This window comes from Harpia harpyja, chromosome 8 (assembly GCF_026419915.1).
Source record: "Harpia harpyja isolate bHarHar1 chromosome 8, bHarHar1 primary haplotype, whole genome shotgun sequence".
NCBI lineage: Eukaryota > Metazoa > Chordata > Aves > Accipitriformes > Accipitridae > Harpia > Harpia harpyja.
In genome coordinates this window covers 37079082-37093660 of record NC_068947.1, presented here as the reverse complement: position 1 = coordinate 37093660, position 14579 = coordinate 37079082, and the positions used below count along the sequence as shown (strand labels likewise).

General features: G+C 44.4%; 1 protein-coding gene across 7 annotated transcripts in view; it reads right to left on the bottom strand.

Moving 5' to 3' along the window:
• POU2F1 (POU class 2 homeobox 1) overlaps positions 1-11211 on the bottom strand; it is a 144442-nt gene extending 133231 nt beyond the window's left edge. For 6 of the 7 annotated variants that reach the window (XR_008236264.1, XM_052794358.1, XM_052794359.1 and 3 more), the window contains exon 1: positions 11102-11211. Coding sequence is in view for 5 of the 7 variants with exons in the window: in XM_052794358.1 (XP_052650318.1) it covers positions 11102-11165 (64 nt within the window). In the remaining 2 variants the exon portion in view is untranslated. The remainder of the gene's footprint in view (positions 1-11101) is intronic. The other variant, XM_052794360.1, reaches the window with a different exon arrangement.
• Between the last annotated feature and the right edge of the window lie 3368 nt (positions 11212-14579).

Sequence of the window (14579 nt, the reverse complement as noted above, 5' to 3'; positions counted from 1 at the left end):
CATCGATAGGTTTATTCAGCTTCTAAGAAAACAAACCTGCCCTAGTTACCAATTAAACAGCACCACATTTCTATATTGGCTTTGTGCCTTCGTTGGACACTTTCTCTATTGCTATCAAGTACACAGATTACATTTCTATATTGGCTTCATGCCTTTGTTGGACACTTTCTCTATTGCTATCAAGTACACAGATTACATCAAAACCAAAGGACAGAACTGCTGAAGTAACCTGCCTCTCCAGTACCTGCTCTCTTCATAAAGACTGCCTCAACAAATGAGTATTAGACAAAGTAGAGAATACAAACAATAAACCAAGGAGTTTCAGATACAGATGATTAGTAGACAGCTGTACACCGTTTCTGTCTTCAGTGTTCTCCTAATATTATTTCACATAACCAAGAAAGATGATTACTACTTGAATGATGATTACTACTTGAATGATGACACCATGAAAATCCCCAGTTTAACTAACCTTCTGCAATGTGAAGTGCACTTGGGAAATGACTATAGTTGACAACACATTCTAAGGAAATTGTTCAGTGTGTCAGTCTACTCCCTGCCACTGGAAAGAAATTAACAATCTTCCACACGTTTTTAAAAACCTTAGGAACAGATGCTGCCTTCGGTGATAACTTGTGTATACAAGCATATATCCTAATACATCAAATACAGTTAATATAACTGCCACAAACTCAGAAAACTGAAAGAGGCAAGTCGATAAAACCTCAAGCAAGTTACATGGAAATGCAGAGTTCTCAACTTCTCTGCAATTCTGAGTATAAATTTCTTGAAGTGTCTGTATTAAACAATTCAGAGACCTATTTGTGATGTAAATATAGGACAAATGGCAATGACATTCCCTTCCTCATTAGTAAACACAGCATTTCTAGCTCTAACCTGCACAATATGAAATCACTACTTAATAAGTAATGAAAAAAATACCACTGTGCCTGCACTTAATTTTGCTTTTTGAAAGATTGACAGATTAACTGATCCCTTAAGTAACTAATGTGTCTTCTCTGCGTGCACACAGAAAATTATGGATTGTCTCAATACTTAAGAAAGCTTTTTATATAACTTTAAAATGAACTTTTTGAATTAGGTTTTCCCCAACAGTCCGCCTGTTAAGTCTAACTTTTGCTTATGTTAACACTAGATAGGGGAATAAGAAGATATAAGTGCTGGCCTACCTTTGTACATGGTATTTTTTCTTTTATTTTTCATTTATCAATATTATAACAGAAGCGACAACTGAAAATTTTCTGCTAGGATCTTTAAAGATGCCCACAACACTTGCAAACCTGACTAGAGACACCACAACACAAAGAAACACTACCTGTTCCTGCTCTCTCCCCCAGCAAATCAGCTGAGAAAGGCTAGGGTATTTAAGATGCCAAACGACTATTCGAACTCTTTATGCCTTTTTTTAAACTTCCATATCCACAATTACAGAAAACTGAAGTGTATAAGCACTTAAATACAATGCTATATCCTTTAAATTTAGCTGTTAGTTTATAAAGAGTTATGTTTACTACATATATTATTAAAATGTGTTACAAGATGTGCCTGGATCCATTTTCAATTTTAACTATGTTGAGAACAATATTAATGAAGAAGTTTTTCCCCAACACATGCATGGCTGAAGTGCATTCTCAGGAAGTTTTAGGGCACTGGGCTTTAGTCAGTCCTTAGTATATTTGGAACAAGTCCCTTCTGCACCACTGAACTGCACCATATAAGGTGGTTCCTGGTAGGGAACTAGAAATTAGTAGTAAAGCCCTTGGAGCAACCCCCCAGTTGTTTCCCAGAGCTGGAAACATGCAGAGCAGACAAGGAATATCATCTTTCCTGACCTCTTTTATGGCACTCCTGAGCACTTTAGGATAGGAAAAGAACCACTTACAAAACTTAAGATGGACTGAGAAATAAGGGGAAAGGTGTTTTCTTTTTGTTTGAAAGAGAATAATAAAATCACCATAGTGGCTTTGACCAAAGATCTACCTGATCCTCCTCCAACAGCAGACACCTAGGAAAGAGCATAAAAACAGGGCAAGGACAGGGATAGGGATAGTTCCTTTGATTACATTACCAAATGCCAAGAATTTGCAGCTCAGCACTTGCCCGAGCCAGAGGTGACGACCAACAGGCCACAGACTGCTTAGCCCTTCTTTGTACAACCTTACACACACTGAAAAAAGAATAAGGGTAAGCAGCAAAGGTTAGTTTAAAACCAGATACATGAAAAATTTCTGCAACTTTAGAAGATCCGTTTTTTGCAAAACTGAGTAAAATCAACTTTGGAAAGTGATCAGGTTTCTAGTTTACACTTTTCCACCTGATGTGTCCTCATTTGAGAGCTTTGACTAAAAGTCTGTCCTACAACTGCTGCTACTTCAACACGTTTTCTAAGGCAGTGGTTGGCAAAATTCGATATGCAGCAGTGCAGCCTGGCAGCTGATGGCTTCTTCCTTACTTTGGCACACCCATCCTAACCAAAGAGGAGCTATGCTGGCAGTAAAATAATAGTTGGATAAAGGTTAGCAATGATGCGATTCAAACAACTTTCTGTGTGAGACAGTGTGACTGATTCGAAGTCAGAAGCTACTAGACCTCGGACTAAACAAATAAATATGCAGAAGTGTTAAGTTCTCAACTGTTCTGAAAGATATTCTTAAGTTCCCAAGTTTAGCTAGCTTTGTCGCCATAAGCTGTCTAAAGTAACTATATTCTGACTGAAATGGAACAGCAAGTAAATATAATCTTATGATAAAGTCTGTTTAAGGGAAATGACTTGTAAATCGCATGCTTCACTTGAGATACTGGAAATACTCATAACAATTTACATTGTGTAGTTCAGATCAACATAAATTGAATAAAAACAGAAAAGTAGCACTGGAAAGTTTATTAAAATCTGAAAAGGACCATGTCTTTCTAACACTGAGAACAGACACCCTCATTCAGAAACAAACATTACAAGTGGAAGTTACTGCTCCCTTTGCCCTCCTACCTCCAGTTTCTCCACACAATCCCAACCCATTTCTGCCAGAAGCTAGGACACGGTTTTACACAGGCTGTGTCAAAACGGACAATAGTCCAGAAAGTGATGGCCCAATACTCTTTCTGCTTATGTTCCCACTTCTTTTTGGCAGCAGCCCACCCTTAAATTGAATTAAATGTAACATGAACTGTACCCTCAGGTATGATGACTTACAGACTTCAATTGGAATTATCTGGGCTACTTTAGGCAGCTTAGATCACAGTCTTTACTAACCCTGCTAATTTTAACTGAAATGGATTAGACAGCACCCAAATGGGCAGACCCACCAATAGGTGCAGGGGAACAGGAAACTCCTACAGTCAGAAGCAGTAATGTCTTCTACTACTACAATCAGAGCTAGAAAAAACTGTCCCCAGCCCAAGCTTTCTGGTACTTTTACTAAAGCATGTTTGCACACAGGTGTGTGTCCATGCATTGGAGGATGGGGTGGGAAACACCCCCAGAGGAGTTGGTAGGGAGGGGAGGTAGCATTTCCTGGCATATCCACCTCTCTGCAGCCTTAGAAATAAGCAAATTCAAACATCTATTTAAACCTACATTTGAAAACTCAAATAAAAGCTATAACCTACTAAAGATCAGCAGGTAAGAAAGGCATCTTTGCAACAGGACTCCTGGAAGAAACTTGAATCTCATTTCTCATTCAGTAGGCTGTATTAGTTAATAATGTAGAAATGAGTGATTCATCAAACATCTGAGTCATTTCTACCTGTATTCACTGTATACTCCTTCCCCTCAGCTCTATGCAAGTAGTATAAAGCTACAACTTCACACTAGTACGGTCAGGCACAAATTACTAAGCCACATGGTATTTTTCAAATAAAACTGAATCATCAAAAGGACAAAGAGAACAAATAGCAAAGGAGCTCACTGCAAAAAGGATGGTGACTTCCTACCAGCCCTTAAAGAAAAGGAGGGGAAAAAAGAAGTAAGCGGCATCTCCAACCTAATTTGACAGGTTTTTCTACACTTATTTTTAAGTCTTCAACTGTATTTACTGTTTTAGTAACTTAGCTGTTCATATCTTCCTTTTCCAAAACTTCATGCCCTGTCATACAGTGTCGAACATGCTATATATGCTACTTCATTTCTATACAGCCAAATCTGATTTCTGGGAAGAAAAAAATAAAAGGATTGATGAGCAAAAGGTTCCTTGTCACAATATCACGATATTTAGAAAAGATAAATCTGTCTCAGAGTGATTGTGTTAAACAGCTGAAGCAGTTATGCTTGGGGTTTTTGTGTTGGTTTTTTGGTTTTTTTGGTTTTTTTTTAAAGGTTGCTCTACAGGGATATCAGTCCAAAATTTAGGAGAAGTAACAGTGTCTGTAATTTCCCAAGTACTTTTGCCAATATGTCCTTCTAAGCCACACTACTTTTTAGAGAGGTGTCTCACTGTGAGCAGCACTAAAATAATGGGAGCCACTTAAAGATCTCATCCACAATTTTTATTTAAGAGTTTCTGCTGTGGCTACCATTAATGCAATCATACCTATGACAGCACAAACCATGCCAAATTTTCAGCATCTATTGGTTTCTAAGCTACTCTCTTACTTAGGTGCAGTTTCATCACTGGCTTCAGTGATCTTTGTACAGCCTGCTGCTAGAATAGGAGGTCTAGCGTAGCGCCCATGGCTATACATTCCCATCACTTCCCTTGGGCCAGTACCATTTTAGATCGACCCGAGTTCATCAACTCAATCAACTGTTGTTTCACAGCCATTTATGTCAATCTAAAAGCAAAGCTATACAATACAACTAAGCTAACCAGAATGCTTGCTGCTGCTTTTGAAAAGAGGAGGCTTCATTTCTCTTCCTTCTTTCCCCTTCCTCCACTTTCACTCACATGGTTCTATCCTCTCTCTTGCACTTGAAGGCCTTTGTTGAGCCAACTTCAACTCACAGACCAAAGATCTAAAATGATCTGGAGCTAGTTCTCCACCAGGTTAGCAAGTTAAGCTAGAGCATCCTGGAAACCAGTAAGTGCTAGGATCACATGGCTGAGAGCATGACTCCCCATTTATGCCAACAGGAAAGCCATCAGAGAGAATGAAATTATGAGAAGACTTGGGTCAACATGTGTGCTGCTTGTTCCCTTCCTTGATTGGTACTGCTATTTGTCTAAACTCATTGTAAGCCAGTTCAGAGAGCTAAACCAACAAAAAAACTATTCATTATTTTTGGCAAGGCTTGTTTTCTGCCAATTTAATTCCCTGAACTAGCTCAGCAAAGGAATCAGGCAAGCATCTGCACCAGTGCAGAGAAGGGGGCAGGAACACACAGGGAGATGAGGACAAGCTCAGGCTGATTTAAACTGTCATTGAACTGCATACCCTACAGCAGATCTACATCACATTGTAGTTAGAACTGACAGTAATCTGTGCCTTTACAACAGGAGGCCTTCATCGCTGATCAGAGTACACGAACAGTACCAGCACTGAAACACCCTAAGCAAAGTTTAACCTGGGCACAAGCTTGGATGATTACATGTAAAAGCAGAAGAACCACAGTACTCTTACCTTCAGAAATACTACAAAACATTAGCTAATCATTCCCCCAGCAACACCCCTATGAAAACATGCTCTGTAATTCCCATTACACAGATTTAGCCCAGAACAGCAAAGCAAGCAAAACTGGTGACAAACTCAGGATTGGAACCCAGTAAATCCTCTATACCAAACTAACACTTCATCACTCAACTGTGTTGTTTATTAACCCTAAACTAATTCAATTAGCCAGTAGCAGTTTATAAAAAAAACTCCTTTTGCAAAGACTTTGTAATGCACTACAGAGCTCATAATTTATAATACAGTTATGTTAACATGAAATAAGAAACTAGGGAAAGGAATAATACTGAGATCTTAAGTAATTACTTCCTCTTCTACAGAGGAAAATAAGTGCGCATGAAGCAGCATGAGGACCTATTCACACAATTCAAGAAATTTAATGCAAAGAACTATAGAAAGGAAAATACATCTATGTGTATGTTTTTTCTCAGATTAGCAATTGTCAAACAGTTTAAAGTGAAATACAATTACTTAATACACACTAACCAAGACCAGTGTCTTTTCTTAAATTTTTCTCCTGCATTCAGTCCAACAAATCCCACGCTTAACTTGCCCTATATAACAATGTAGCACATTAGGAAAAGGGGTGGGAAAATCTGTTTAACACAGAAGCAAATCTCTGCAGTAGTAAACAGTCAGCACTGTAAGTCTATCCAGCAACATGAGACAGTCTTTCATTCACATAGTAGTTTAAGCACCTAAACCAAGCATATCACATTTGGGATACTCAAGTCATACTTAATTTTGTTCAACACCTCCTTTTGACAACAGCTTTGTCACAAAGAATGAAAATACGTATGTCATAAAAGACAGTCATTTGCGAGGACTGTCACTGATTCTCTGAAGATAAAAATAATAAAGCTGTAAGTGCAAGTAGCAGAGGCTGCCTAATTGTCAGCTGTATACAATAGCAGTATCAAGATTATTGTCCCACAGGCACAACAGTTTGAGGGGAATAGAAAATAATGCTGAAAAAAGGTTAAGAAAATTAACTGACTAGATTTGCACATTAAAAATGCTGTAATCTATTTTGAAGTCTTGAACTCCACCAGAGCCAAAATTTGAGGAAAGCTAATGAAAACTTACTGCATGCTACAAAAAACTACTGCAAATTTGCCAGAGAACCAGGAGAGAAAACCAACACGTGTCTGTGGAGGTGATGAATACTATTTAACAGAAAGAAGCTGGATGACAGCTCAATCAAGCAAAAACATTCTGGACAGCATGGACAAAACATTTACCCCAAAATTCTTTGCATCCTCACACATCTGAACATAAAGAAAACAGCAAAAATGTGCTACTCTAAATGTGGAATTTACCACTGGAAATTTAACAAATATCATTTAAGTGACAATGGTGTTCAAAATCTCATTTTTTCTGGGCAATACATTATTATGATTGAGCAGAAGTAGGAACAACACTTCTTCACACCATATAAGAGACTGCTAACACAGAATATGTTGGTGCTTCCTAGGTTTAATGGACAGACTGAGTTGAAGGCTACCTCACCAATTCCATCAAGTGAGGCAACTCCAGACATCATCACCATTACTTGCTAAGACAAGCATTCAGAAGCTATCCACATTCAGCATCAGGAAGTCAGTATTAACACATGCTTGAATTATTACTGCAGGGTAATCTTTGAGAAATTGTTAGTGACAGCAAACTTGCGATTTTTTCCTCTTAAAATGACAGGGTGGGAAGCTCAGATTCTTCCCCCGTCCTTCTAGGAAGTGAGGAGTAAGCTCTAGCTCCTCTAGTTGTGAAGTCACCATACTGACACACACCTTCCCAATTCTGCTCCACATGCGGCAGCATGGCTACTGACATAGCTTAGCCTATCTTTCAACCAGCTGTTAGACTGATAAGTTTTGGTCAGTTTTGAAAAAGAAAAGAAAAAAAGAAAATAAGAAAAAAAGGCAGAGCCACCTTCATAACTGATCAGAGGTAATCAGGCAGTGGAACTATTTCATGGGGAGGACAAGCCTTCTTTCTTCTGTCCCTGATAAAATAAAAGCTGAAAGGACAGACAAAATAGGAGAACATATTCCCATGGTAAGAATTAGGAAGCACTGCAACAGTAGCACAACCCTCCACTCACCACAGCCAGGTAGTCCATATGGAAGAAAAAAAAGTTTCTTTTACTCTCCCACTCACTACTGATAGAGAAGGTCCAAGAAGCGGCTTTATCACTGGTGGGTGTCAGATTTTAACTAACATAAAAGTCCTTACTCAAGAATGAGGAGTAATACCCACACACTAGTCTTGGCACCTTCTGACAAGTGAAGATGACACGAGGGTTTGGGAAAAGGGGCTTCCCACTAACACGTTGCCTATGGGCTTCACTGGTGAAGACACATTTCTATCCACATCACATTCCAGTAAAATTTTAAGCTACAACACAGGCACACAAATATATGCCTGAAATACATCTGTATTTTGGCATGTAAATACCTGAATTCAGAGTTATAAACCCCAGCTCAGCCATGAGACTGCACAAGGCCACTGTTCAGTATTCCATTCTATAAAAATTACTAAAACATCAGTGACAAAGAAATTTTGTTTGCAAGATGCAGCGTACATTTTTATCATGCTGGATAAAATATCTACACTCTCAGCAGTGGTTAAATTGCTGCTATAAAGGAAATTGTCCTCAGATAAATGGTTTCCCTATGAGAAGGTTTCAGTGCTACACCTCACCCCAGGTCAATAAATCAAATTAACTGCACCTTGTCCTCTGGCCAATGACATCATCGGCTTGACCACATCTTGTGAAGCGAGTGCAAAAACATATGCTATTTAAGGCATGAAATCATATTACTGCTTTTTGTCCAGCCAGCCTTGTGCTGTTGGTCTGTGAAACAGTCAGTCACCTGAACAGTCTCATTACCGCTTCTACGGAATTTTTCTTCTAGCATTCAAGGCCTGTCTTCACCAAGGGTGAAGAAAAATGATAAATAATCTGAGTCGTTCATTATTTTTTAAATCAAAACGCTTTTCATTAGCTGCAGCACAGTATTTTGCGACAAATTAAATTTAGAACCAAACTACAAAACACGCTGTCTGCATTTGTATATGAACTCTCTTCCTAGCCATGCTTCAAAGATGTTTACACACTAATCTGGCACTGCTACTTTGAAGTACCCTGCTGTTCTGTCCTTTTTCTCCACAGGGTGAAAACAATGGTCACTAATGAAAACCTACACAGTTTTACGTGAAACACATCCCTGCATAAGTATCTTTTTTAAATTACTGCCTCTTTTTAATGAAGTAGACCATTTGTTTTCTAAGTAGACTAATACCTGGTTTAAAACTGAATTACTCCAGACAATTTAAGAGGATTAATTTCAATTTTCACTTGGTGTTCTTATGACACAATCACAGAAAACTTATCTTCCTTTCTAGACCCTGTACTGCCTAGTAGTATCTTCTGTCTTGAAAGCTAAATCTAAATGAAAGAAGGGAAAAGAAAAAAGCCCCAACCCAGAACAGTCAAAGATACAAGCAGCAACAAAAGCATCTGACACACTGCACTGCTAAACTGCATCCACATTAAGCAAAAAGAAGGTGAATAAGATTATCTTCAATGTATTCAATTCTGTTTGTGTTCGGAGGGAGGAGGAAAGCTGTTCAGATTTTGAGTGTGTCTTCTATAGCTCTCAGTGCCAGGAAACGTAAATTAGAAGCAACTCTCCTTTAAGGAAAAGAATCAAGGACAAAGGGACCAAAAATGCCCAAGCCTCTGAAAAGCAGATATGAAAGGAACAGCTTTACAGTCTTGAGTTGCTATAAATTAAAAATAAGCTCCTTATTTAAAAGACATGAGTGTTTGAGAATCTATGAGCAGATCTGATGCTGCTCAAGCCCCAGGAGGGTTTTGTTTTTGCTGGCAGGGGTGGAGTGGAGATGGGGGGGTCATTTTGGTTATTAGTAAATAAATCAACCAGCAGAGAGTGAGGCCTAGGCGCCTGCCAGAGGAGCCAGGGCCTAGCTCTCCCCCCTCCTCTCCTCACACAGCCTGGGTTTGATCTCGGGGCCCTGTGGGTTGCCAAGAAAATTTAAAAAAAGCGAGAGAGCGAGAAAGAAGAATCATATTGAACCACAAAAGCACATGGGGCGAATGTAAAATATAAACACGGCGTTGGGCTCTGAGTGGCTGTTATTAAAGGTCTGAATTACTAAACATGAGAGGCGGGGAAAGCCAGGCGGCCATTTCAATAATATAAACCTCCCCGAATTAGACATTATTCAAATGAGGAGGAGAGGGAGAGAGAGCGAGGGAGAGGGACGGGACCCGCACCCCCAGCGCCAGCCCACCAGGGCTGCCGGCACCACCATCCGCCCCTGCCCCGGCACCCAGGGCGAGGGCACGCGGGTCCGGTGCCCGGCTCCCGGGGGGGCCTGCCCCGGGGCCGCAGCACCCTGCTCCCCCCAAGCCCTCGGGGCTGCGGAAGCAGGAGGGCAAAGGGGGAGGAGGGCAAACACCGCCGGGGCAAATCCAGCCTTCGGGGGTGCAAACACGCGGCCTCTCCCGTCGGAGGGGGGCACGGAGAAACTCTGCCCGCACACCCCCCCAAGTCACCCCACATTGAACCTGCCCTTGGGGGGGGGGAGCACCTTTAAATAAAAAGCCAAACCACGCTTTTTTCCTACCCCTCCCCGAGGCCATCCGCACCCATCCACCCCATGCCTGCAGGCCCCAGGCTCTGGGGAAATAACCCTGGCTGGGGGGGATGCGGGGGAGGGCGGGGGGGGTAATGAGAGGAGAGAGCGGGGGGGGGTAATGAGAGGAGAGATGAAGAAACCAAGTCTTTCTCCCTCACCCGGCCCCGCACCCCCGGCCCCCTCCGTCCTGCCGCCGCCGTGCCGGCGGGGGGGACCCTGCCCCACTCGGGGGGCCGCCCGCCCCCCCAGCCCGGCGGGCCATGCCCCCTCCCGCGGCCCCCACCGGGACCGCTCTAGCAGCAGCATCCCCCCCCCCCCCCGCCATGAATATGTAAAGCGGCTTTTATTGTGGGCGTGCGGGCCGGGGGGGAGCCCGGCCGGGTGGCGGCTAGCCACCTCCGATCGCTTTTGGGTGCGGGGATGCCTCCCCCCTCCCGGCTTCCCCCCCACAGCCCCCCGCCGACTCCCCACCCCGACCCCACCGCCTCGCCGTTGCGCCGCCGCCGCCGCCCGCGCCGCCGCCCCCCATCGCCCCGCTGCCTGCCCCGGCGCCGGTGCCCCAGCGTGCGGGCGGGTGCGAGTGCGGCTCCGTGTGAGGGAGCGGGCGGGCGAGGGAGGGAGCGTGTGTGTGTGTGTGTGTCTCCCCGCACGGGGAGGCTGCTTTCCTTCTCCCCCCCCCCCCCCCGCTCCCTCCTGTGCCGTTAATTATAATAATCCTGAGTACTAATAAATTATGCTAAGCGGGGCGGGCGGGCGGCGGGGGGGCCGCGTGTGCGAGTATGAATATGAATATGTAAAATGCAGTAATGATTACCTGCCGCTGCCGCCACCGCCGCCGCCGAACTCTCATCTTGACTCGCTGCTCCTCCGTCCGCCATTTTGAATATTTTAACCAAAATCGGCCGCCCGATAAACCCTCCCTCGCTCCTGGCCCCCCTCCTCCTCCCCTCCTTCTCCCCTCCCCCCGCCGCGCGCCCCCTCCCCCTCGCCGCCCTACTGCGCAGCCGCCAACCGACCGCGCCACGGCCTCGCTCTGCGCCTGCGCAAGCTTCCCTCTCCTCTCTCCCTTCCTCCCCCCGCCCTCCCCGGCCGCTTTCCCGTCGAGCGTGAGGCGCGCCGCTGCGCATGCGCCGAGCGAGCGGACTCGCTCCCTCGCCCCCCTCCCCTCCCCGGGCAGTTTTCGCGCGGCACTACGCAGGCGCGCGGTTGCCTTCCCTTCACCTCTGGCCGAGTGCTCGTTAACGTGTAAACCGTCGTGCCGCGCGCACCAGGGTTTCAGTTGCCCCCCCGCCCCGCGGGTCCGCGCGCCGCTGTGCTGGGGGGAGGGGGCGCGGGCGCTTGCGCACTGGGGCGCCCGGCGGGAACGGGGCGGGCTGCGCCCCCCGCCCTGTGGCCGGGGGTGGCGAATGGTGCAGGGCGGGCTGGCCTGGCCTGGCCCGGGCCGGCGCGGCCCGCCCCCCCCCGCCGCGGTGCCGGGCTGCCCGCCGCTGGATGAGCGGGGCGTGGGGGTGCCCCCTGCGGCGCCGGGGGCTTCTTCGCGCAGCGACGGCCGCTACGGGTTAAGGGCGGCGGGGCAGGCACAAGCGGCGGGGAGGAGCCGCTGCCAGGAGAAGCGGGTATTTCCAGCCCTGCCTCGTACAGCCCTCGTTAACTGTTCAGCCGCCAGAGCGACGGGGAGTAGCGCCGATAGTTAATCGTGGTAGTAACAGAGAGGCGACTAGATGACACCGTCTTCAAAGACAACCGTTAGGCTGAAAGGGCATTTTCGAAAGAGCTGTATCTGCAAGTGGCTGTGTGAAAACGCCTGTCGTAACTGCGTCTGCACGACAGGTACTGCCCAGGCTCAAAGCAAAATTAATCCCCTATGAATAAAAAGGAATTGCATACAGAGAAAATGAAATAACAGAGCCTGCAGTTGTCCGTGGAGGAGGGCGCGAGCGGTGGTCTGTGTTTCCTTCGGAAAAGAGCAATTGCAAGGAAGTGATTCTCTGTTAAACCCGCTGCAACATGCCCCTCTTTCTGGGCAGTACAATGCTCCTGGGGTGGCTTTCTCAAACAAGTATTTTATCCTTTTCCACTTTCCACATCAATTTTGACTAGCCTGAAAGGAAGAGAGAGTCAGGCTTCATGCCTCCCTCATTAGAAGGGAGTAGAGTAAAAAAAAAAGAGACTAGAGGGATCAACAAAATTAGCTTTAGATTCAAAACTTCCAAATCAGGACAAGCAATCGGCTAAACAGGCAGAGTGGCAAAACTTTGCTGATTCTTGACAGATTTGGCAGAGTAAAAATAAAACTTCCTTACATTCTTAATATTGCATAAATACTCGTTATCCCTGAGCTTTGTAATGTACATCCATATAAAGAAAAAGAAACTGAAGGTGATATAGAATGGCATTCATTAAGGATTCAGGCTTAACGTTTTCCAAAAGTCATTAACTTCAATGGGTCAGAGTCCAAGACCAATTTTCTTCTGGTGCTCAAAACCTTGTGGAATAAGAGAAACTGGCAAGGATCTGTTCTTGCCTGCTGTTGCTGAAGAAATTGCAAGTCGTATCAGAGGCAGTCACTAGATTTTTTCATTGGCAGGGAAGAGCCAAAAGGAAAGGCTGAAGGAGGGAGACAGCAGGGTTTCTCTCGAAGGGCTGAATCAGAAAGGTAATTTTGACGTTTTTATTTAAAAATAAGTTCCTCTGGTAATGGTATTTTTTTTTTCCCCATACTATAAAATAACCTCTTGATACTGCAGAAAACATTAGCAGAAATGGACTGCGCTATGAAAGAGCAGAAACCTTCCCCTAACACTAATTGTACTCTTGCACATTCATTTGATGATATTCCATACCAGTAATTAAGCACTTTGTCTCGCGAAGATCTGTGTTTCTCTCACAGAAGTGAACATGTAAACAAAGGCATATTGTCGTGCTCCTCTTCTGTTCAGCCATGATCCTCGCAGGCCAGTTAATCCAGTTTTATGGCCAGGTTATACCAGCACTGCAGCACACAGTGGCTGCACCGTGACAGATAAAGGTGTAGAGAAAGGGCTGCCTAGATTAAGACTCTGCACAGCTCTAATCCTGCCTACGCTGAATATTCTCTCCTGTATCTTCCCATCTCACCCGTAGACTCTTCCGAGTCCTGCATGCCACTTGCTAGTAACCTCCTCCCTGATAGTAGCAGGTTCTTGTCAGGGAGAATTTGCTCCCATTACCACACCTGATTTAGCCTTTGCTCTTGCTCAGCTTCTGCACAGTGAGCTGGAACCCACAGCTGCCAAAGAAAAGCTGTCTGAAAACAAGTAGTTACTAGGTTTTTTTGTGGTAGTTACTAACCTGGTCTGTGTTTTCTAATTGACCGGCTATAAAGAGAACTTCATTCTGTTTGGCCACATAGCTGCTCCCCCTCGCTCTTTAAAGATTGCTCTGGACCTATGTCTGCATCCTCTTCTCTGGTTTAGTTTGAATGCATCTCTTATCTGATGCCTTCCCAAAGGTGTCATACATCCCTGTGGCTATATATCCAGGAAAGCTGGCCAAATCATTATTGATGAATAATTTATCAGATAAATTTTACCTCTATTTCAGTTGTGAGTTGTCTGCAAACAGCTTGTGATCTCTGCAAACTTATTATTTGATGTTACTTGCTGCATAGTGCCTGACTGGTGTCTTACTCATGAGCAACTTGCTGGAAATACTTGAAATTTGAGATAATTGGGCACAAAGATGATATAAAGCTTAGTGCTACAAGAAGCTGAGCACTCTAGATTCATTTTACAGAAAGACTTAAGTGGGAAACTGACTTGTTCAGCTGCAGTCAGTGAGGCTGGGCTCACACTGGTGGTTAAGACGTGCTTACATCCTCTGCTGAAACAGAGCCCAAAGCAGTGAGCACCTTGTGGGACTCCGTGTTTCTGTTTTCTCACTAGACTTGTCAGCCTCATAGAATCACCTCTTGCAGGGATTTTGCTTTAAAAATATTTTCTGGCAGTGAAACACAATACAGTGCTCAAAATTTACACACCTGTAAAGGGATGAAATAGTATTTCATGATCTTTTAAAGCTCTGCAGTATATCTGTGTCTGTTGTTCTGATTTTGATCCAGATACATCCTAATTCCTAGACCTCCTTGGCCTGTTCTACTTGTGCCTGTAACCCCGTATTTTCTATGATGGCTATATTACCTTCTGAATTGTCTATCTCCTACTAGAATTAATTCAGTAGTGTTTCAGAGACAATTTTTTTTTAAGGTGGGGAGGCAGGGGACAAAAGAAACACGAGGTGGGGAGGCAGGGGGC